Genomic DNA, 25178 nt, shown 5'->3' with positions numbered 1-25178 from the left:
ATATTTAAGAAGTGGACACTTGCATCCTAAAATCGTAGTGTATGGGAAGTGAATCTCTCAAAGTTTAGGCATCAACAACCTCAACACAACAAATAGGTTATCTATGGATTTATTGTTTGCAGGCCATTGCTACATTTGTACTTAGAAAGCAGTGCATAGCATCCACCATGTTTTTGTAATTTACTCTTAGAGACTACTGGGTGCAGATAACATTTATGTGAAACTTCTCAGAGAGAAAAGAATTAAAAGTTAAGGGGTTTCACATTGTGATAATACACTATTACATGAATCTTGTAAGGTTGTAACACTTCAGTTTTCAATTGTCTTCTCAAACTAAGTTAATAATTAAGCTGTTGTAAAATTGTATTCATGTCAGCTTACTCGAATCTGAGTTTCCTAGGAAATTTAATTACTGGGAATACTGTTATTCCATTATTTGGTTCAGCCAGATTTAATGAGGTTTCTTTTTAACAATAGAAGGTGAAGTATTTTAATAAAAACAAACCATTTTTCATATTTAAATAAATACAAACTATCAGAATCTGATACCAGCTGTACTACACATTGAGAGAGAGCTTTAATTACAAACATTCCTTTCAGTCTTGGAGAATACCAGGTTTATTCAGTTCCTTTATCTATGGTTCACAGTTAAAAAAAAACATTTGCATTGTTTTGGGACTGTGTAGTTTACATAGCATAACAGGCACTGTTTTCAATGAAAGTTTGTCTGTTTTGATTTGTACTCTCAAGCCCAGTTCCTGTAAGACTGAGGCTTCAGTAAATAAAGTCTTTGAAAATACTTATTTGATTAAACAGATTAAGGTGTATATATATTTCACAAGGAACAGTTAATAAGAAGCCATTTTTATTATAAGAAAACCTTTATTACAATGACAGTAAGTTCACATATATTTATATATGTACATACGATGCAAAGGACTCAGACAAGATTTATTTACAGTTACAGTCCTCGTTACACCTACCATCTAGTTTTACTGTTATTCTTGTTATGTGAAACAATTCTAGAGTAAAGTTCAAAACAAAATTCTTCAAACATAAATAATGCTATGCTTGGCTGACAGACTTTATATAAATAGATTATGGGAAGATAAAATTGTTTTGGAATAATTTTCAGAACAAACATGCTGTACAAGCAACATAGAAATACTCTAATGACACTTTACGTAGAATATAAATTAACTGTTCAGTCTGTGTGTGTGTGTATATTGGAGACGACTGACTGAATGGTAATACAAGTACCATTCCCTTTACAAGACTGGTACATGATTGTCTGGTGGAGCTATCAGCATTAGTTATTTGAAACAAAATTGAATGGCTATCATAATAACCACCCAAATTTGATGAATATAGGTGAAATCTACAATATAACAAGGTCCATCTATAAATAATAAAACAGTTTGGATTGTATGCAACATCCAACTGTAATTAAAGGAGTCAGAATCCATACTTTGAAATATCTTGTTAGAATATAAAAATCTCTAATGGCAAGTATATAAAACGTTATTGAAGTTACTTCTGAAAGCTACACTTAGAGCCAAATAAAAAGTTATACTGTAATTCACTATAGCTGAGCAGTAGCTTTAAAAACATTATACAGTGCACAATGTGACACAGGCAGTAACATTTTCAAAAGTACCTACAGGATTTGACTTTTTTACACAAAAATTAGGTCTAAAAGTGAAACTGGTTATACATTGATATGTGAAGGTAAGGATGTATTGGAGATGTGAGCAACATTTGTATACACAATGACAAGCAAATTTGAGTCAAATGTAAAACTCATTTAAAAAAATAGACTTGCAGGGGTGGAATTTAACATTTGTATTTTATTCTAAGCTCTGCACATGAATTACCTAAAATACTGTCTTAGGCAGAAAAATAATTTCTTATAACATCTTTAATTGATATGCTAAATTTCAGACAAAGTAAATTAATCTATTAAAAGTCCATTTATTGCCTATTCCTGACTCCTATACACATAACTTCACATCTTTCAAAGAATAAACTGGCCCTGAACTAAAATAACTGGAATTTTCACTTATACGTAATTAGTCTAAATTTTTCTGGGATATTTAACTTAGAACCTATAAAGAAATATTAGTTTTTAAGCTTTAACAGTACTTAAACCAACTACTATAAAACAAAATGTACATCTTATGGTTGAATACTTGATAGCATGTTTTATTTAGTTATGAATGCTCTCCTACAGTTATATTTCAATATATAAATATCAGATTGTGGATGCCCAACTAAAGCAAGTAAATTAAATACCCATAAATAATTTCCAAACAAGACCAAAAAGCAATGACCAAAGAATAGAACACTTGAATATTTGGTTTGTACTTGACACAATTAACTCTTTTTGAATGACGTGTTCTACAAAAGAGCCATGAATATATTATTACTACCTGGTTTTGTTTTTTCACAACACCTGATATAATCAGCACATCAAAATAAAAATATGCCTTCATACCAAGAAGGGTGCAGAGCAGGTTCACGACATTCGATTCAGACTGTGAGTTGACGAGGAATAACTTTCTGCACAAGAGTCACTGAAAGAAATGTGGTCCACTGATCCTCCATCTTGGGAAAGGAGAGTCATGGATGACAGACAACTTTCAGTCAGTCTCCTGTTACTACATGTCAAAGTACTTTCAAGATTCAAATGATCTAAAGGAGCAAAACTGGACACAGATACATCAAAAGGATGAAGAATATTGGACGTTTCTATGGATTCCTGGGGCAAAATGATGTTGTTGTTTTCAATTACAGGAGTTATTGATAGATTTTCATCATTTAATATTTCAGAAGATCCCACTTCACTAGGAGAGGTAGAAAACTCATCCAAAAAGTCAAAACAAGCAACAGCTTCTCTCTCCTTTTCTCCAAACCGGTAGAAAAAATTGAGAGAGTTAATGATAGATGTCCGTATTCTGGGCATAAAACTGATTACATCATCTTGGTTGGAGGCTGGAAAAGTAAGTAAATATGGTTTTGAGTAACACATTATAATTCCTTTACCAAGACGTACCTAAATATGACCTATCAAGTTTCATTTAATATAAATGGAAACAATTCATACACTAATTTAGCTAAGATCAAAAATAAACTGTTTCTTGACTTTAGAAATAATAGAATACAATAGTATTGGATAAACTAGACTCATATTTGTTAAATTTTACTATTACAACTTCATAACACTGCAGTTCTTAATTTGTTGTACAAATTTACACTTATTGGTCATAAGCACTTTGATGGCCATACATCTTAATTCTATAATTAATCATTAGGGTGTGTGTGTGTATATATATATAAAACACTTAAGTATACACAGATTTCTTTACTTTAAGATGTACACTACAGAACATATACTAATGAAAATTACACAAATTTGAATGATAGTTTTTGTCTTGTGTTTCTTGCTTTACCAAAACAGTCATGTGCACTGACAAATAATTTGTAAGAAAACATTTACACTGTAAATGCTATATTATCTCATGAAAATGGATTCACATGCGAGATGTGTTGATTATGTCACTGAACTTTAATATTGCAAATAGTTCCTGTGGATAACATGGAATAACTTCATCATAACATAAAAGAAAAAAAAATACTATCACCCAAGATTAAATTACCTGATTCCAACAGTATGTTGCTATCAATGTTTTTTTAAACTGTAAATGATGTATTTATAAGACATAATCAAACGAGAAAACAGTTGATGTAAAAGTACATACAATAAGTTAAACAGACCTAGCTTTTTATGTCTACGGAATCTGTGTAGAGCATGAAGCCGTTGATTGTGTTGGTGTTCCTGTACTTCGTCATCATCTTCCTCACTGCTGCTGCTGCTGCTAGCCATCATTGAATCTAACAGTTTAGCTCTTGCCTGTATTCATGTTAACAATTTAGAAGTTAAATTAACATCTTTGACTTTGGTCTCTCTATATATAAATAGATGTATGAGACAACATAAATTTCTTGTATGACCTGGAACAAAGTTCTCACTGACACATTTCAGGTCTTAATAACATATTATTCATAAACATGTGTAAAGGTAAAACATACATTGTACTACACAAACTGTGATTAAAAACTTACTGTTAGGACAATTCAATAACACTGGACATTAATAATATATGACAGTCAGTTTTAAAAGTGTGGGAAATAAAAGTAACAGGAATCAGCAAATAAGAATTAAAATAGTCTAGTTTCAAATACAAGGGACTGCATACTTAATGTGCAAATTATATTGCACTCTTGTTGTCACGTCTAGACATACCTTTATACTACAGTTCCAAACACCATACCATCAAAGAATAGAATTTGAAATAGGTATAATAATAGAGGATCATTAGAAGGAGCAGATATATTAATGTGTCAGAAACAATCATCTCTTAGTTGTTGTCAGCGTGGACCATAAGAATTGTAATGTAGAAACAAACACCAACATACGTTAAGCCACTTTGTTAAAAAAAGAAAACAATGAGCAAAAACATGCTTAGAGTTCACTTGTAGATACCCATAGTCAGTTCAGAGATAAATTGTAGAATGTAAGCTTAATAATATATGATGGTAGAATAGCATATACATGTTATTTATCATTTTAACAGAAATGCAAAACTGCCAATAAAATGTTATAACCACAAACTGTAAGACAGTCTAGTTAGTTGAGTCAACACACACTATCTTATCAAACTCAGAAAACACACAAGAAAGATTAAGACATGAGTGTATTGTTTAAACTAGAAAAAAAGGCCTAGAAAAATATTCCAGTGTTGAAACCAATCAACAACTAGCCTTACTGTTATTAAACTATTAATGATTCTTTAAGACCTATGGTGGCCTAAGTCTTACTAGACTTTTTTTTATACTAGTCTTTGTATTTTCTCTCATCTCTTTATAATTTCTTTTAATGTTACAAAAAACACAATACAACCTCAGTGAATCAGTTAATGTAATACTGTGTGTGAGAGCTACCAAGTCCTTCAGCCTACAATACCTGCAACCCTGCTTCAAAGACAAAATATGTAGCAGTGCTGTTGGGTTGTTATTGCTGCTTTGGGTAGCCATGTTTACTATTAGTTTGACAAACATCCCAAAACTAGAGGCAATATTTGCATCCACAAGTTAGAGAATTGATCTTTCTCTAATAATTTGTAAGTTGTAAACTAGCTGTTATATTCTAAAACATGCTCTAATAATTTGTTCATCCATGATTTATAAATAAATAACCTGAACTCCTTTTAGTACAGAAAACAATTCAAAAACAGGTTAAATACTTTCTGGTATTAACATTATGTTTGTATTGCATACTAATATATTAATTAACAACACCTTATTCTAAAAATTAGATACTAATTTAAACTGCCATTCTTTGGATCAGAAACAACTTAATATTATTATTCAAAAGATGTTTTTAAAAAAGTTAGATAATACATTGTATATTTTTTCTACCTTTGGATCACTCAGGTCAACGTCAGCTTCTACATGAATCCAAGATGTCCCACAGCCTTCTTTATCACCACATTCTTGGGCTTTTTCTGTTTCTTGTCTACAAGTATGTACTGCCCTTTCTGAAGCAGATTCTGTACGTGGGTATTCTTGGACTACTTCTGGCCTATGTATTTCTGATTGTTTTAAAGAAGGAATTAAACATTTTCTTTCTTTCTCACTCTCAGCAAGAAGAGAGTTCAAGTGTTGAATTTTATCTGCCACAGATAAATCTGGAACGTTGTCAAAGTTAAATGTTACGTTTTCTTTAGGTATTAGCAAGTCTTTAAAACTGTCGCATTTTCCTTTTTCTTTCTTTGGAAAACAATCTCTTTCCAGAAGTTGGTTACTATGTTTTTGTTTCATGTGCACATCTTCTCTACTTTTACTTTCCGGTTTTGGTTTCTCTTTCAAAAATACCTTAATATCTTTTCCTTCACTATCAAACTCTCTTCTAAAACCACATTTCTGAGGATTCCTTCTAGTTTCTGGACTAAGTTTTCTTCCACCACCATTTAATCTGGAGGGAGATTGTCCAACTTGTTCTGCTACTTGATGTTGAAATTGTGGATATTTGCTACTGCAGTATTTGTCTTTTGCTACTTTTCTTCTGTCAATGTTCTGCTTGTCAGAAGAGATAATGAAGTTAACTGAATTAACACTGCTGTGACTTCTGCGATGAGTTGGGCTCTTTGTTATAATTGGAATCTTACTTTTGTCACGCTTGTTTAATTTTCCTTTTTCACGAAAATGGATGGAGCTTTGGAAATCTGAACTTCTGGAAACAACTTTGGCTTTGGATTTTTTGGAAGAAAGTTTATGACTTAGTTTTGAAATAACATACAGATCTTGTGCAGGATTTCCTTTCACATGAACAGATTCTTTTGAATTCTCTGCTTCCACTGGAACATTTTGAGCTATTTTCTTGTCCTGTACATTAGGAAGAGTCTCTCTTCTAGAACTTTCTTTTCCATAGACTTTGTTTTCTTCCTGTTGTAAAATTGTTCCTGGACCATCATTCAACTCATATTCAACATTCTGATGTGAAACATCTTTGAGAACTGGTGAATTTGATGTTAGTGTACAAGGATCTGAGACATGTTCACCCGTCTCTTGAAATTTTCTTTCTGAAATACAACTATATGAAACTTCTATGCCTGTGTTCTGGTGCTGGATATCCAAATCATTTTGTTCTATATACATACATGGTTCAGAGTCTGAAATATTATTCAAAGAGTCATCCAAATTAGTAGCAAAGTGTTTTTCTGCTAACATTTCTGAAGAAATGTTTACCTGCTGAGAAACATTCATTGGTTCACTTTGTAGAGAAGTCTCTGGATACTCATCAGATAGGCTTACAAGCTCTTGTTTTCTTGCTGAAAAATCTTCAATAAAACTCTGTCCACAGCCTTGTACAACATGCTTCTGTGGAGATAACAGATTTACTGAAGGACTCCCCTTCTCTTCTAATGTATTCACCAATTCAGACTTTGGTGAACTCTTTACACAATTAACATAATGTTTAGAGCACTGCTCTTTTAATGTTGATAAACTTTCTGTAGAGATTTCTTTGCGTTTCAGACTGTCCTCTCCTTTATATTTTGATACCTCTTCAGGAAAACTGTCCAGGTCCTTAGAATAAGACTTCTGTGATAATAAAGGCATTACAAAATGGTTTACTTGTTCTGTGGGGCTCACCGATTTAGATTTTGGTAAAGTTCTTGGGGAATCATTCAAACTTTTATTAGAACCTAGAGGACACAGTCTGTAAAAGTCCCTATTAAATTCAGATGTATCAGTAGGGATAACTTCATCATCACAGTTCTCCTCTTCAATTACACCACTACTACATTCATTGTTTGGAATTCTGTCATTAACACCATACTCAGCTGATTGGTTCATTCTGTACTCTTGATTATTCTCATATTCACCAATAATATTCCAAGTAAATTTGAGATTTGGAAGTGACATACTTTTAAAAAACATGGGATAAGTTTGTATCTTAAGGTGTTTATCAAGCAGTACTGCAGAATTTTCCTTGATGCTGGTTGACATGCTGCAGTGGCAAGATTTATCAAATTTGTCATTGTGAGGAGAGTCAACCATATCTTTATCATTTTCTTCACTAGTTGGAATGTCAGTCAGTTTGGGATTAGAATCATTATTTGTTGCAACTAATAAGTGAGGCAGCTCTTGCTGACCACTACTATCTGTCCACACTGTGTTATTCCACAATTCCTCTTCGTACACATCTTCTGCTGTTGATTCTTCCTCAATTCTTCCCAGATGAATTTTGTTAAAATTTTCCTGGACAGGAAGTGTCAGATCCCAACTATCACAGGTAGGTTGGCTGACATCCTCGATGGATAACTGGAAAGTCCAGTTGCCAATTTCTTCTTCATCATATGAATAGAAGTCCTGGAAATTTTCAAAAGTGGTATTTATTTTAACGTAATACCATAATTTGTCTTACATTATTCAGTGAAATTAAAAGTAGAAAATAAGGGAATTATGATTTGATTGCAAAAGTGCAAACTTCAACCATTCAATTTGGCATTTATTTCAAGAAAACAAAATTTAGAGTCAATAGAACTTACACTACAAAGAACATAGAAGTGCATTCAAGTCAATTCGTTTTTTGTAAGAATATTCATGCAAATTTTGAAACAATTATAAATTTTAAAACAGAAAATTTCTCTACGTTCTGATGAATACTGAAAATCAGATGTCTATTCTGAAAGTTTCATAATTATTTTTATTACACTTCTTACTTCAAACAACTCATCAGAATCTCCAACGTTTTTGTTAACACACAAAAACAAAACTCACATTTTTTTGTACCTGAATGGTCAAAGTATTTCAGAATACCCACAAGAGTATTAAACTCACATCTCAATTAAAGACAACAGAGTTCCACACAAAAATCAGAAATATATTATTTGACCCAAGATTCTAGCTACAAGGTTTTGTTCTACACATAAAATAACATCAGAAACCAGAAACAACTTTCCAATTAAGAATGCAAGAAGGTGCACTAATGATAGGGCATAACACACTGACAGGGGATACAATTCAATAAATATCACAACCCACACACACAACTTTTCTCAACTACTTATCAAACAATTAACAAGAATATTCAATACTACAAAACAAATACATAAAATGCATTTATCCAGATAGAATAGTTCAATTACTGTAAGACATTACAATTAAAGTGACAGTGGTGCATGGTAGCCCATTGTGATGAGGGTGTACTATGAAACCCTATAAGTATAGTAAGTGTTGATATAATAAGACTGAAAGACAGTTTGGGATCATTAACCAACAGTCAAATAAATAAAATTTATCATGAAAGTAAAAACAGGTTAAAATTTAAACTTACTCTTTCTGTATTAAGCTATTTTATGTTACCAATGTTTTAGTTAAAAACAACATTCTTTAATCAATGGAGAATCTAAATTACAAAATCAACAGATATTTGTCCAGTTTTCTTGTCTGTCTATACATTTCATTTTATATTTCACATATACAGACTAACAACAATATGAGAATACGCTTTTGGTGCTAAGCAACATAATATAAAAGTCACTGTTGGAATGCAGTGTTACCAAATGTACTGGCTTTTCTATATAAGAAAAGCTTTTAATCTGATTTTATCAGTAATTTTGCAATGAATGTGCCACAAGTTAATTTCACGAATGATCTTAATTTTGATTGGTACACAAAGGAATTTATCAACGTTTGACTGTCTCAATTGCACTTCTCTGCCTCTTTGCTGGTCAAGCTTGATTTTGCAAAGTTTATTTCAGTTAGCTATGAATGAGATTAGGGAATACTATAGAGAGCAGATGGTAGTACTCTCCCCCATCAAAAACAACAGGCTATAGTCTCATTACTTTAATAAATATAAACTCTTGTAGTACTGACTATTCTCATGTTATGGTTTCTTCTAAACCAAAATTATTCCATTTATCATATTTGGCTAAATGTATCACTGTTATCTGCAATTTTAATTTCTTCATCTTTTTCCTTCTCTGTATTTTTTTTTAATTATAGTCTTGTTTTCATATCTTTTTAACAGAAACAATAAATAAATATAATTAGATATATTTCATGTATACTACAAAAATTAAATTCTTTAACAAGTACACAAATATTTATTATACAACACTTATCAAAGAATATTGGTCTTTTCAAACAACTGTACCAATATTTCACTTCATACTAATTTTGAAAGTTCCTGAATCCTTGCTTGTAAGATGGCTGGCCTTTCTCATTATTTATGTGTAAAACAATTCTTATAAGTGTAATGCTGATAAATTAAAATTGTTTTTCTTCAAATTTTATTCTTTTTAAATGAAATGACACGCACAGTTAAAAAACAGAAATACCTTGACGAAATGACACACACAGTTAAAAAAGAGAAATACCTTGACGAAATGACACACACAGTTAAAAAAGAGAAATACCTTGACGAAATGACACACACAGTTAAAAAAGAGAAATACCTTGACGAAATGACACACACAGTTAAAAAAGAGAAATACCTTGACTGATTCTTGTAACCGAGAGTCATCTTCCTGAAGCCACTGCTGAACAAAACTCTGGTCTTCCACCAAATTACACTCATCTTCGCTCTCGCTACTCAAGTGATAATCCTTGGAGAAAAACATGAGACAAACAGTTACCATGTCAATGTAAGTACAATAATTTAGATAAGTTCTTAACATTTTGGAAGGAAAACTTCTAAAATATAAAAAGGAATGACTGCATAATAAAATAAATACATAACAAATATTCTAATCCACTTTAGAATAACTGGAATCCTGTATCAAGCAAAATTTATGCTGTGCATTATTATATGCACAATACAAAATAAAATCATATTCCAAAAGCATTGTGATTTTAAATATTGTGTTAAAGCCCAAGTGATACACTACTACACATTTAATACACAGGAAATGCTGTCCACAAAATTATTTTCTAATTTATAATTTTCACATCCCTTAGTATGCAAAGTGTAATAATTTATTTGCATTTTTCTTGCAATGCATATGAAATATTTTGCAAGTTTAGAAACTTTAATGTATCATTAACATAGGAACAAGTTTTTAAAATATGTTTCTTTTACTGACACTCTTTGTGACAGCCACAAGCCTAAAATTCAAACTACTAATCCTAGCAAAATAATTCACAAGTTTATCTTTTTAACTCTTTCAAGAAGGGTCATAGGTTAAAGGTCATTTTATCAGGTTTGTTGGCTCACATTCAAAATGTTATTACACCACTACTTTATGAACTTATCTCCTTAAGTTTGGTATCAAACTGTAGATAATTCAAATTTTAATGTTATACATTATTAAATTTCTTAAAAGTTAATATAGAAAAAACAACACTTAAAGATCAATTTTTGTATGTCCTGTTGTATGTTAAATGCAGCATTGGTTCAAATTAGACATTTCTGATGTCAAAGTACTAAAAGTCTATAGTTTCTTACAAATTAGGAACTCAGGTTCCCAGTATTTACAAGCTATAACATAAAATAAGAACCTCATATCTTATATATTTGCCGAGATATTCCATATATACCTAATCAAACACACTGGCTCTACTCATCTCTTTCCATTTTTAAAACTCTCCCATATATAAGCTTACTTCTTTCTGTACATGACATGTAAATAACCAATCAAAAGCTCATAATGTCCTTCTCATAGCTTTGTTAGCCATTTTTAAGGGTTACAATGTTCTTTCAATACAAAATTTCAGAGAGGAATGTTGAGTCTTCAGTCTGCTTTTTAAAATAAGAAATGAACACCTAAACTCAGTGATACTGATGTTAAGTATCTTCATTTATCAAGCCTTCGTGAAAGAAGAAAGACTGCTGCTGATGTCGAGCATGAGATAACCATCTACCAAGTAGCAGGAAAGGGTCCAAAAAAACTCAACACGAATGGCATATTTGGTCATGTAGCAGTTAAGAAAACCTTTACTTGGATCTCTATATATTGTTAAGAGACTGAAATTTGATTAAAAACAGTACAAAACCTGGCCTGTTGACTGGAAAAGGTGTAATAGATGGCCAGTCCAAGTCTGAAATATATAGTTTGAAGTGTAGGTTGTACATCTGGCAGATAACAGGTGAATGATGCTTACTATACATTATAGTTATGGTGATGGAAGTGTGATGGTTTGGTGGTTTTCTCTGCTATGACGACAAGAGATATTTGCAAGATAGACGGAATAATGGATCAGTGCAAGTATCAACAGATACTAATCCATCATGATATATCCACTGGCTCATGTATTATTGGTAAAGGATTCTACTACTAAGAAGATATCCCAAATACTCATCCAACCTATACAGAAATTTCTTGGCTAAGAAAGAAGCTACTGGAATCATTCAAGCAATGCAATGGCTCCACACAGAGAGATCTCAAACCCAATAGAGCACACCTGGAATTTGAGAGATTAAAAACTTGACAAATCAAATGTTATTTCCAAAGAAACTACAGGAGTGCATTAGAGACATCAGGAGTAAAATTCCAAAGGACTCTCTTATCTCAACTTAGAGCAGATCTGGGATTTTATAGGTCAAAAACTAGACAAATCGAAAAATACTTCCAAAGAAACTTTGTTTCACTTATGATTTACCTTCCACTTTTCTGTAAAAGTGGCCTAAAATATAACTCTTGACTTTGCCAACAATTTTTGCACAGTACTGCATAATAAAAAGTTTCATATCCTGTACAAGCAGAATTTTAAAAGGCTTGGCCATCTATGACAGACAGCAATCAAGTACAAAGGTCAACATAGATGATTGTTTGCTTTTCTAGTTTATTTACTCTTCAGTGTTTTAATACAAACAAGTTTAAGAATTTATTGTAAATTGTAATAATCTATGTATGTATATAATGTATAATAATCAAAATGTGAATATCTTTTACCAAATATTAGTCCAGTAAAACACAGACAAGACATGTGGTTATGAGATTGGTCAAATTGACCAAACTCATACAGAGGTTCATTAGTAAAAATAACAAATACAATATAGTGTTTTCTTATGAAATGTTTGATAATCCTCTGGACCTTATAAAGAATTTGAAAGTGAAATTTTAAAATTTTCTGATACATAAAAGTATTTTTAACCTTAAAATAAAAATTACTTTTCATGTTGGCAATATGCAAAAAAAAAAAAAAAAAGGCATGAGAAAATCATTGTGTAATGAACCTTAAGCCTTAATAAAAAATATTATATTTTATATGTAAAAGCATTGTAATGTTTACTGATAACCTATCAAATTTCTTGAAGATACACTTCCTATAACAAGTAGACAATGATTACAAGGTTTGTCTCATAGACCGAGCCAGTGTTGAAAGAGTTAATCAAATTTTAGTACTTTGAAATATTACTCTTCAAAAATTTAAACTGTTTCTCTTGGATATGTTTGTTGTTGTTTTTCTTTACTGTAAAGCTACACAAATGGCTATCTGTACTCCATTCATTGAAGAGAACAAAACCCAGATTTTAGTCCATAAACTTGTCAATGAGCCACAACGGACAGCTGAGTTGGAACAACTATAAGATTTATCATAAATTACACAACTAAGAAAAGAGCATGAGGAACTTGAGAAGTAATTGTTTAAGTCACTTTTTTCAAATTGTTAAGCCTTATCTTATTAGTCATTTTAACAACCCTGGTTTGCTGTTAGCAGCATGCAATAGGCATCTAATTAGCATTTAACTGGTTGAGCATTACACAACCAGCAGAATAATAAGGCATTTAAACAGAAATTTTATGGGTAGTTGAATTCCAAAAAGTACCACATAAATAACAGATTCATTTATCACACTATGAGCAACATACATTCTGATCAAATTTCATAAATCTAGAAAGGGATAAATTTATTTTGAAATAACCACAAATAAATATGTTAAACAATGCCATGTAGCAAGTTTGGAAAATTTCTTATTAAGCATCTGTTTGTAAGTATTCTACAATTTTGATTGACAAAACATCAGTTTTCATTAATTTAGGTAACAAAGAATAATGCACTGCACAAATATAGTAACATTCTTTTCGCATTGTATTTTATATTCCTTCTTGGATGCCATAAGAGAACACTGAAAGATGCACCTTCAAAACATTTTTACATTTTGTTGAAACTTACAGTATCCTTTATAATGATTCAAACTTGATTATAACACTGATGATTTTCACAACTGAATGAGCTCAAATGTGGTCAGACATCTACAATTCATAACTAACTCTAAAACACACAGACTTTAGGAGGAAAAATTAGAGAAAATTATTCTTTTTGTGAAACACCTTTTATTACAGTGTGTGTGCGTGTTACAAAAACAATGTCTACGTACTAACTCACCCTGGAATATTTCTGGTTGGATATATCATATTCTTCATACCCTTCGCTGCCAGAATGCTCAGAGGCTGATGACTTAATGGAACTGAGAGAGATGCTGTGTGAAGGATCCTGTTCACATTTTTTCCTATTCTGACAATCCTACAAGGAAGGAACCACTAATAAATCAAAGTTTCCCTACATAAATTGAAAAGTGTATCTCGAGAGTACATGAACTTTTGACAGAACATGACTGATGTTATATCACCAAACATATCTATGACCTAACCTTAGTTTCTCAGTTTTGTCATTTCTAACTACCAGTTCATTTTAAAACTAGCTGTATTCCCAAAAAATATATATAAATGTACAGTTGTGACTTAGTACTTGTTTCACAGAAACCTCTTTGAACGTAAAAATTAAGTATTCTATTTGCTGTAATATTAAATTTATCAGCTCAAAATAAGACAAGCTATTGCATGAATATTTTGTAGTATAAATGCTTTTCGATAGTGAAATTATGAACTAATTGGAAATAGGTCATTCAATAATAGGACTAATGATACTAAAAAAGTTGTATCTGTATTTTGTATTTATGGCAAAGCTACTAAGTTTATCTGCCAGAGTCCCTAGTTTTAGACTATTGACCAGATGGAAGACAGTCAGTCAGTAACACCCATGCTGAGAAAGTGAAGGTTATTCTTTATAATGTATCCATAACTCAATGTGAGTTGAATATTTTGTGGTATTGCAAGGATTCTAAAGTTAATTGCAAACTCTGAAATCCAGAGCTTTAACCATAGGACCAAACCACCCACACTAAAGTCATTAAAAAGATATTAATAGGTCAATATAATAAATTATAAATAAACTTCCATATGAGTAGCTGTTAAAAAAACAAAACAGACCTAATGAACAGTATTGTCACAGAAGCTTTGCCTATTCAATGGAGATCTCTATTTGTTGAATAGGTTAGCTTTTTTTCTAAAAAAACAAAAATACCATTACTGGTTGAACCTTTTAATACATTCCTTGTAAACCACTATAAAGACTTTTTCTAATGAAAAACCATAAGGTTTAATTTTTGTTAAAATTATCTGCACTTACATAAATGCTATTATATTCCCATGGACTACTGATATAGATGACCCTCCTCCCAGGTTAAACAAGCAGCATGTTACAATACAAATGAAAACAGAACTTCCACTTACTGTTTTTGGAGAAATCTGATGTTTAAGTTTTGTGTTATTTTGTCTTTGGTCCACCAGAACTCTGCAATGGGTTCGTCGTAAACCTGGTACAAAACCCGAGGAAAAAACTGGAGAAGGGTAAGTAAGGTTCTGGACTGATGTGTGGTGCTCTAATGGGGGATCTAATTTCATAAGATCTTGAAAAAGATACTCTGCATGCTCTTTGATATAGAGACAGGAATCTGAAACAAATTTTCTTATGTTTGAAGAGTTTAGTGTCAATGAAGCTACTGGCCACTCTAAACAGCTTTGGCAACGACTGTGAAAAATATGGTTTTTATATGTACTGGGATATTGGCATCTCAGAGCAGACTCACAGTGAATATTTTGATATGTATTGTCTTCACTAAATGCCTTTTGGCTATAATCTGCCTCTACACTAGAAATACTCATTGAACTCCTCAGGTTCCTATTACTGTTTTTCATACCAACAGAGGATTCTGAACAAGAAAATTTATTATATTCTGTTGCTGTTTCTCTACACACTTGCTGCTTTTCCTTCAATTCCTTTAATACTTTCACTCTACCACCACTTCCAACAGAAGACACAGAAAGACTACTGTCACTATGAACATTTAGGCCTAAACACAAAAGATCCATTGAAGTAGATTTTTCTGCAGTTTCAATTTGGCAAGTTGGGGGTAACTTAATGGCTGGATATGTTACTTGCCTCGCATCACTTCGTCCAGTCTTGAATCCCTGAGGTGTAAGCAGATTAAGAATTTTATCATAGCTGGAATCTAAGCTTGATTGATTGAATTGTAGTGAACTCTTCTTTTCTGGCTCAGAGAACGATGTCAACCGAAGAACAGGGGGAGAGTCTCCAAGGCCACTATCAAAATGTATCCTGTCTTTATCATAACTTTTAGGTGAAGTAGGAGAAACTCCAGTTACTTGGTTTTTACCTGTAGAGGAGACAATTCTTTCACTTCTAATCAATGAGTTGTCCAAGTCTCGTTCGAAACCCACACATCCATCTTCATGGTTTTCTGACAATTGCTTTTGACTCTGTGGGCATTGGAGTAGCCCCAAACCACTGTCAGATGATGATACCATTGCAGAATCCACATCCACTGCATTAATTACGTATTTTGGAGGAGCTGGATCTGTGTCTGTTGTATGGTCTTGGTTCTTTCCCACAGAATTACTGGCCATGTTTACTTCTGTCTGTACATCACTAGACATTGTGGAATACCCTTCATCTTTTCCACCACGTTCCACTGGTACAAGACTTGCATTTGCAGTAAAAGTTATGGAAGATTCTGGATCTTGTCTTTCAGATGAGTGGACTCTTATGTTTGATTGCTGTATTTCTTTTGAACAATGTGTCTGTGGCTGCTGATTCAATGCTCTGGAAGTCTCTGAGCATTCTTTCATGGACTTAAGGGGTGAAAAGACAGGAATGGATTCAGGTTGAACTTCTGTTTTCACTTCTGAAAAACTGACATTTTGTGAATCTTTAGGCACAGTACAGTACTCATTGTCCTCAGACATTCCATGTCCTACCTGACTTCTTCGAATTACAGTGTTGGTGCACTCTTCACCTAAGGAATTAATCTTTGGACTAGATTCAGATGTGTACCAGTTTTCAAGGCTTTTTCTGTTTGGAGAAGCCATGGAATTTGCATCTGTAGAAGTCCTTGACACACTATTAGTATCAGCTGAAAAAGAAGGTGGATCTACTTCTTCGTAAACATTTACACAGGTGTCATGAAGTTTTTGTTCTAATGCAGGGAAACTAAAACTATGAGATGTTTCACACTGGACAAAAGGGACAACATTTAAAGTAGTGGGTCTTTGAACACTAGTTTCTGATTTACATATATCACTTTTTGATGAAACTAGATTTCCAGATGGTAATGCAAAGTAATTATGATGAAGCATCTGTGGAAGACAAGAAGAATGTCTATTTGTTGATGATTTGTGATAAACATCTGCAGAAGTCGTTTGTACACCTTGATATGTATGTGAAACATTTGGAAACTTGCACCCCTTTGATATTAATAATCTTTGGGATGTAGTCAGATATGGAAGGCTTTCTAATGTTAATATATGTTCACTGGGAGTCTCTATGGTGTCCAGACTCCCCAGATCAGCAGATTGGCTCTGACTGTTTAGGTTATACTCTGCTTGGTGGATTTCACTATTCAATAAAGAATTTGATCTTGCTACATTGTTCTTTATCCTTCCACACACTTTACCATCTAGCAAATTTCTAGTACCATAGGACTTGTTAGGTTTATGGCTTTCTCTCAATTCCAACTGCTCTGCTTGAAGAGCATAATTATGAACTTCATCTCTGCTGTAACAGTCTTGATCAGATGGTCGTGGAACAAGGTCAGACCAGCATTTTGTCATACTTGTTCTATGATGTCCATGTGGAGTACTTGTTAGAAATGATCTTGCTAGAACACCTGTGCTTGAGACCTGAGGTTTAACACTGTATCCTAATGTAGACAGAGAATCTTGAGACCATTGAGGAGGTGAGCTCATATTTGGGAGCCCTGGATATGACAGAACCTGTGAAAGCAAAAACAGTCAAAGAAAGTGAGTAATTTGATACAATTATTTGCATGCAGAAATATGTATATTTTATCTTTCTATGGTGGTGTGACCTCATTGATATTAAACTATTCTAATAATGACAATAAATAAATAAAGATGTTACACAATTTTATACAAGTAATTTATGTTTCATAACAAGCCTTTTAAATGGAAATTGACTGACATACCATAAGTTCAACTTTCTGAAACAATCAATGATTTATTTAACTTAACTGTACTTCCTTGTATCTTAAGCATTCAATATATGAGAAAACTGTAGCACAAAACTTAAATGAATTAAATCTAAATAAACAATTTCTTCTAAGTAGTGTATATCGCACATAGTCTCTTAAACTGCTAGAAATAACCTTATATGAAAAACTAACATGTAGTAAATTCTTCTATATTCTAAACACATCCTATAATTTTACAAGCCAAATGAATTTTCCTACATTTCTTCCACTGTAGCCACTATTAAATGAGTAGTCACTACAGAGACTTGCTAAAGAGTCTGTACTGTCTTCAGAATGATTAGCACGACTTTGAAAATTTCTGCCTGTTCTCTGATTTTGGTCCTGATTATTCTGTCCAAACTCCAAGTTCTGTAAAGGTAAAATGTTGTCTAGAACCTGAGCCTTCACTATACTTTGACATTTAATACAACCAATTACATGAAGAGAATTATTAAAACTCCAATATTTTAATACAGTAATATACTTCAACTGTGTTTTATTATTACAATGCTAGATTATCATAACACAGTGGTTCTGCAAGTGTGATACGTGATGTACTGATAAAAAAACAAACAAATCAGTAACACGCAATGCTATGGCAGAAGCTATGTAAGAAAACAGAACAGGCAGGGTAGGACTGATGGGTCAACCTTGTTAACTTGTATGATCAAATATTCCACAGAAAGGAAAAGGCACTCATCAGTTTGTTTCTTTCTAACACTAATTAAAAACAGCATATATACATTTATATGTATTTTTCAGATAAATCATTATCTACAATAGTACTATACTAACCTGCAGTCTGTTGGCCAAGATCATGTCAACAGTGTCTTGATCGGGTGAGTTATCAGCTGATGGCCAAATTTTCTGTAAAGAATCTCTGTGATACAGCTGTGAAAAAAAGTTTTCTTTAGACACATACACACATCTTACATTAAAATTATATAATGAGACATACTCTCCAACAACTTTTATTTAACTTATATTTAACAAACTACTTTCAGAAAACTAATTATTTTGTTTTTTGTAATAGCAACCCAAGGTTTATAAAATATTAAGTTGTCAAATCCAAATACTTTGTCCTTTTCTGAATCTAGTGGTATTTACTCTAGTTATGAACACTTAGTAGCATCTTTGAGAAATTTCAATGAAATAGTCTCTAGGATGATAAGCCTGAAAATCTAAAACTTATGAAGATTAAATATAATAATTGAAACTGTATGCCATAACACATACATTTGTTATTAATAACACATTTTTACAGATCTTGGATATACATGTAATTTTTAGTATTAATGCACATTTAGCTACACAACTGTCTACCTGTGCTCTGCCTTCCTTAAGGAATTGAACCCTAGATTTTAGCACTGTAAGATGACTCATTATGTTGTAAATTTATGGTTTTCTTAAACTTTTGTACTTTATATTAGAGAAGAGATCCTATAAGTGGCTTCATATTAGAGTACAGTATATACTATAGAAAGACATCAGCATCCATGGCATTTCAATTTTCTTCAATATATTTTTGCTTAATTGAAAAGATAAATTTATTAGATTTTGAAGTTAAGAAATGGCAGTCATCATTAACCCTGCTCATAGAAGTTTTGTTTAGTGTATTTTTCTAACACTAACAAAAATCACCTGAGATTGGAATTCCCCAGAATGAAGTAGCTGTTGTTTAAACAGAACAGACAAGGCCTTATTCTGTTGTTCTAGGTCCTGGACTCTTCTTTGTAATTTTCCACATTCTTCTTGTAAACTCTATAATTAGGAAATTTAATAAAACATTACAAATTGTCTTATTTTCTTATAGACTCTTTACACATATTTATTACTCCTTTTAAAATCAAACTCTGTTTTCAACAATGACTTTTACATGTTGCATAGTAACGAAATACTGTAAGTCCATGTACTGACAGGGTAAAATGGAATGTCTAGACAGCAAAACTGGAAATATATTTGTTGATTTTTAATGTAATGTCTGTTCATTAAAAATATTTGTCTGATATGAAGTTTTAAAAATAAGGATTGATTGAAAGTAATTTTAAAAAATAAACTTTGATCAATCAGATGGGTTTATTGTTATTCAGATTGCAGTTAAATGTTGTTTATGTGATAACTTGCTTTGCCTGACTTCTCAAAAACATGATAGGTTGAAGATTTTTTTTGTAAAATATCCTGGGGGCCCCCACCATTCCATCAACATAGTATTTAAACTACACAATAAAAAGGGAAAACGTTAGGTCATACAATAACACAAGTTTATTTATTGATAGTATTAAGTCCAGCTCTAACTAAACAATAACAACAAACCTGCACAGCTTATAGTGGTAATTCATATTTCTATCTAACACAAGAAATATTTAATGAAAGGTTTAACTATTGTTGAGCTAGGAGAAATGGGCTTATACACTTAGGTGTCTGTGACTGGAATTCTCTTTGCAACTGAAAGTTTCCGATACATTAGCTTAATACTTGGCAATTGTTTTCTTCCCAACAAACTTCACCTTTCTTACTCCACTGCTTTAGATATTTTTTGTTGAAAGATAAAAGTTGCTCAAGTAAGCAAATATATAAACTAAAACTTGACAGTTGGATGGATGGGCATATAAAACCACAAAACTTCCAACTAAATAATTAAATCTATACAAGATCCTACTCTCATAACAAATACGGTAATGCAATTTAAAAATCAAATAGATAATTATTCTCTTCAACGATAAATTTAGTTGATTAATTTTCAGAGGGAAGAAAACAAACCTTTTGTGTTAATAATGCCTGAACAACCTGATTTGCAACATCATCCAGACAATGTTCATACTGTAAACGCTGTTGTTCATTTTCAATAATTAAAGCTGTATTTTCTTGTTCTAGAAGTCCTAGTCTTTCAAGCAAAACCCTACACAATGTCTGTTCTCTCTTTTGCTCATAATCTTTGTTCTGTAAGAAAAGAAAAGAATTCAATAACAAGTATACACGTACAACACTAAACAACACAGTATCATAACATTCAGATTATGTTATAATTCTATCTGATAACTTCAAGAACTTACATGACAAGTGTTAAAACCAAAATTTAAAAACCCTAAAAAACACTAATTTGGAATTAAAACACAAACTGAATGTTAACAGATAATTTTGAAAACTTACTTGGCAAGAGTTAAAACCAGAATTTAGAGCATGGAGAGAGATTCAGTTTTTATTAGCTAAGAAATATTTTTCTTCAATAAGTAAATTTCATGTGCATTGAAAAAAAAAATCATAAGAACTTGATAGAATCAAGTTCATGCTCAAAAATATGTGAAGTTGTAAAATGTTTATCTAATTTTGTGGCATTAGATATGAATGAAATACTTCTCATAGAGAATTGATGGCAATGCCAAGTTACTGTAACTTTACTTTTAATATGTAGTTTTATAATATTTATGGTGTTACTATTTCTTCTAGGGTAATTTAACAAAATTTTATTTGAAACATATTATCCTAATTATCAATAGCCTGTTTTCACAGGTGACCACTAACATTATACCTAATTTCTAACTTCAAAAAGTTTCTCATCAAATTTCTTCATATAAAATGGGGTAATAGTTAAGTTGTTTTTCATTAATGTTGCTTATCTTAAAAAACAATTAACCTGTTTTTCCATTATTTTTGTACTTTTACAATAACATAAACATACAAATACACTTTCTATTTTGAATACTGGTAACTAAACATAAAAGTATCTTTTATACACACAAAACTGTTGGAACACTTATTAGTCTTTAAATAATTAACCTATTTCAACAATCAATACTCAACATATGAATTAATCTGTAAACCTTGTGTTTCTTAATGTTGAAAGGAATTTTGTTTTCACCTGGTTCACATATTCCATGAACAGTGAAATGTTTATCATTTATTTTTCAATTAATAAATACTTACACTTTGATTCAAAATGCTGGTATTTCTACATGAATGCACATTATTTTACTCTACTAATTATGTAGACATGAACACCAGTTAAATAGTAGACTGAAAGAACAGCATGAGTAACATTGAGAGAAAAGTCAGAAGAGCTAAAACAAGCAAGTTACAAGGTGACTATTACAGATGTGTGTTTAAAGCTTTGAAATTCTACAAAATTGGGTATTATATAAAAAAATTTCAATTATATGTTAACATTATCAAAATTATTATGTGTTCATTGTTGTATTAATATAATATACATTATATATACACACACACATTTTTAGAACATGAACTTTCATCTAATTTGTAAAACACTTCCATTCACATACCAAAAATCATATCTTGTTACATTCAAATATATGAACACAAGTGTAAAACATCCCAAAGACAGATCTTAAAATCTTTACATCTATTAATAAATGTACAGATGTTTGCTTACATATTCAGCCAAGCTATCCAATACAAATGTACTTTAAGTACATTACAAGTTACTCCAAAAATTTAGTAATTATGCACGACTGTTGATTAATATAAAATAATTTGTCCTCGTAACTGATAGGGCTTGCACTAATAAAGATAATGTACTGAAAGCAATACTACACAGATAGTCTAAAACGCACGCATACCTTGACTCCACAAGCATAAGGTTATGACCATTTTTTCTGCAGGAAAACCACAAATTCAAAAATATACTTGGAAGTAACAATTTAATAATAAAATTTCAAGAGGGTTAGTGACCAGAAAGTAAAGGAAATAAATTATGCAAAGAAAGAAAATATTATAATTCAGTTGACACTTCAAACAAACTTACCGATCCTTCTAAATTATGAAGTTCATTCAAAAGCATGAGGTTTTCTTTCTCTAAAGAAGCCAAACATGTTTGATACTTCCTTATTTTAATCTGAAAAATTAGAGAAGAAACACATTCAGAGAATTAAAACTCAACATTAAAACTTAAAGTTTCTCTTGACACCACCTGCACAGATTAATTTTTAATGACTAAATTTATAACTCTAAAATTATCAACATGATACAGATTTCTAATTAATGTGATTAATAAATTCCAATACTGATGGTACTCAATTTTTTCTCAAGAAACTCTTACATCGTTTTGAGAAACTTACGTCATTAGGGACCTTGTAATCAACAGTATTAACACAGTCCTCACCAGTAATTCTATTATAAAGATTAAACTTCCAATTTGCTTCCTAGTATCACAATATAAGTAGGTATTTTCAATTATACAGAGTGTCTGAAAAGTCTTCAACCATCAGTGATTTGCAGTTTTTGATTTTAGATACACAACCATCCTGTTGTTTAGCAGAAACAGTTGGTACCTGCAGAAGATCACTGTCCAATTTGATGCATACTATATCCAGAGAGAGAAAGAAAAACAAAAACATCACTCATAGTGCTGTTGGGAGGTTGCTAGCTAGATTTTAAGGCAACTGACAGTGGGGAGCATTAACAATAACACATATATGCTTTACAGTGGTCAAATGGAATGGAAATGCAAACTTCAAACTTGTTTTGAATTACAAGGACAACATGTGGAATATATTCTGTAAATGTTTGTTGAAAGTGCCCATGGTTCCATACTTTTTTGACACCCTGTATGTATAAAAACGTAATGCTATTATAATTGTTTCAAGTATAAGTCAGCTGATTAAAAGAAAATAAAGTTATTCGGGCTCTATTGTGTTGACATATATTAAGGAGAAAGGCCAGGTTGACACACAATTTTCTAGTCAGGTGTTTCAGAGTTTTAATTTAAAAGTTAACATAGTTATGATGAATTGTTAATAATCACCATTTGTGTGAGCTGTTATCAGTCTAGGAAACTGAAGTGGAAAGTTTCCAAATGCATTATAAACAACAAGACTATTTATTCATCTTCCTAAAATAAACATTACACTTCGTTTTTTTTTCATAATGCCAAAATCTATCAGTATCAGAATACATACACAATCATGTTTTTGTCTTTTGAAATTGGATTCAGTATAAAAATTAATAAAATTACATTTAAAGCAAAACTTTTGATATATTAGGAAAAAATCATTATTAATAGAATAAAACAAAAAAAATCTAAAGGTATTTATCAAATTATTTTTCCTTATTTCAGAATGTATGAATATAATTTTGCAAGCTACAGACTAAATTCAATACTAGAAATAAAAGATTATTTTTTCTATTTGTCATATGAATTTAGAGAATTTCATCTATGAACTATCACACAAAAGTCTCCTTAGGATCAACCCAGTTAACTATCTTATGTCAGGGTCCACCCAATCATGACAAAGTAAAACCATTGGGCACTTGAAAACTACAGTCCATTAGCAACCTAATTAGATGTAAGATGCTTAAAGGTCTTTGTTTCTCAAGTGAAAAATCAACAAAAAAACTTGCAGATCAACAAGTTATACAAAATAAATAAAAAGACCTTAAAATATTTAACTAAGATGTGCAATATTTGTTTGGTTTGAATTTCATGCAAAGTGACATGAGGACTATCTATGCTGGCTGTCCCTCATTTTACAATGTAAAACTAGAGCGAAAACAACTAGCCATCACCACCCACTGCCAACTCTTGGGCTACTCTTTTGTCAACGAATAGTCGGATTGACCATCACATTATAATACCCCCACGGCTGAAAGGGCAAGCATGTTTGGTGTGACAGGAATTCGAACCCATGGCCATGCTGGGCCCACAATATTTGTAAAAGCATTGATTTATCAACAAAAATATTTTTTTCCATTAAATAATGATAAACTATAATAAACAACAAAAGTTTGAGTGAAGTTTTCTCAAACTTACCTCATATGTTAAGGCAAGAGATGACTTTTCATGTTTCAACTGGTCTATACGAGACTTGAATTGCAACATGTTTTTAATCATTTCTTCCATTCTGGTAAAACAAATTAATGATCATTATTCAGCATTTAGACTTTTATCTTGTTTCTTTATTTTGATGCAAAGACACACACTGGGCTATCTTACTCCAATACAGGGAATTGAAACTTGAATTTTAGAATGATAAATGCATAAACTAATCATTAGCCCAACAGAGAATAACTTTTACCTTAAATACATGGACACATAAGCAGCCCAGTGACCTAACCAATGAACTATTACTATTATAAGCTAATACAAGTACAGTAGTTCTCCTCTGTTCTCTCTCAGGTAAAGTTGGAGAGAGTTTAAATCACAATTTTAAAATCCTATAGTTGCTAAAAAACATGCAAAACACATTTATGCTGAACACAGATTTTACAGCTTTTAAATTAAAAATAACAGTGAATGATGCTTTGTTCCATCTCATGTACT

General features: G+C 31.6%; 1 protein-coding gene across 10 annotated transcripts in view; it reads right to left on the bottom strand.

Moving 5' to 3' along the window:
* Positions 1–830: 830 nt before the first annotated feature.
* LOC143256004 (uncharacterized) overlaps positions 831–25178 on the bottom strand; it is a 148785-nt gene continuing 124437 nt past the window's right edge. For 6 of the 10 annotated variants that reach the window (XM_076512533.1, XM_076512531.1, XM_076512532.1 and 3 more), the window contains 12 exons: positions 24669–24759; positions 22665–22754; positions 20663–20842; positions 19544–19663; positions 18698–18793; positions 18122–18271; positions 15087–17645; positions 13900–14037; positions 10065–10175; positions 5479–7932; positions 3775–3910; positions 831–2991 (listed from right to left, as the gene is read on the bottom strand). In XM_076512533.1, coding sequence (XP_076368648.1) covers positions 2516–2991; positions 3775–3910; positions 5479–7932; positions 10065–10175; positions 13900–14037; positions 15087–17645; positions 18122–18271; positions 18698–18793; positions 19544–19663; positions 20663–20842; positions 22665–22754; positions 24669–24759 — 6601 coding nt within the window. In that variant the 3' untranslated portion in view covers positions 831–2515. Of the gene's footprint in view, positions 2992–3774; positions 3966–5478; positions 7933–10064; positions 10176–13899; positions 14038–15086; positions 17646–18121; positions 18272–18697; positions 18794–19543; positions 19664–20662; positions 20843–22664; positions 22755–24668; positions 24760–25178 lie in introns of those variants that run through there. The other 4 variants (XM_076512537.1, XM_076512538.1, XM_076512536.1 and 1 more) reach the window with 3 other exon arrangements.

Source organism: Tachypleus tridentatus, chromosome 7 (genome assembly GCF_004210375.1).
Source record: "Tachypleus tridentatus isolate NWPU-2018 chromosome 7, ASM421037v1, whole genome shotgun sequence".
In the NCBI taxonomy this organism is placed as follows: Eukaryota; Metazoa; Arthropoda; class Merostomata; order Xiphosura; family Limulidae; genus Tachypleus; species Tachypleus tridentatus.
The sequence above is the reverse complement of the archived record's forward strand: the minus strand, read 5'-3'. Positions and strand labels throughout refer to the sequence as shown.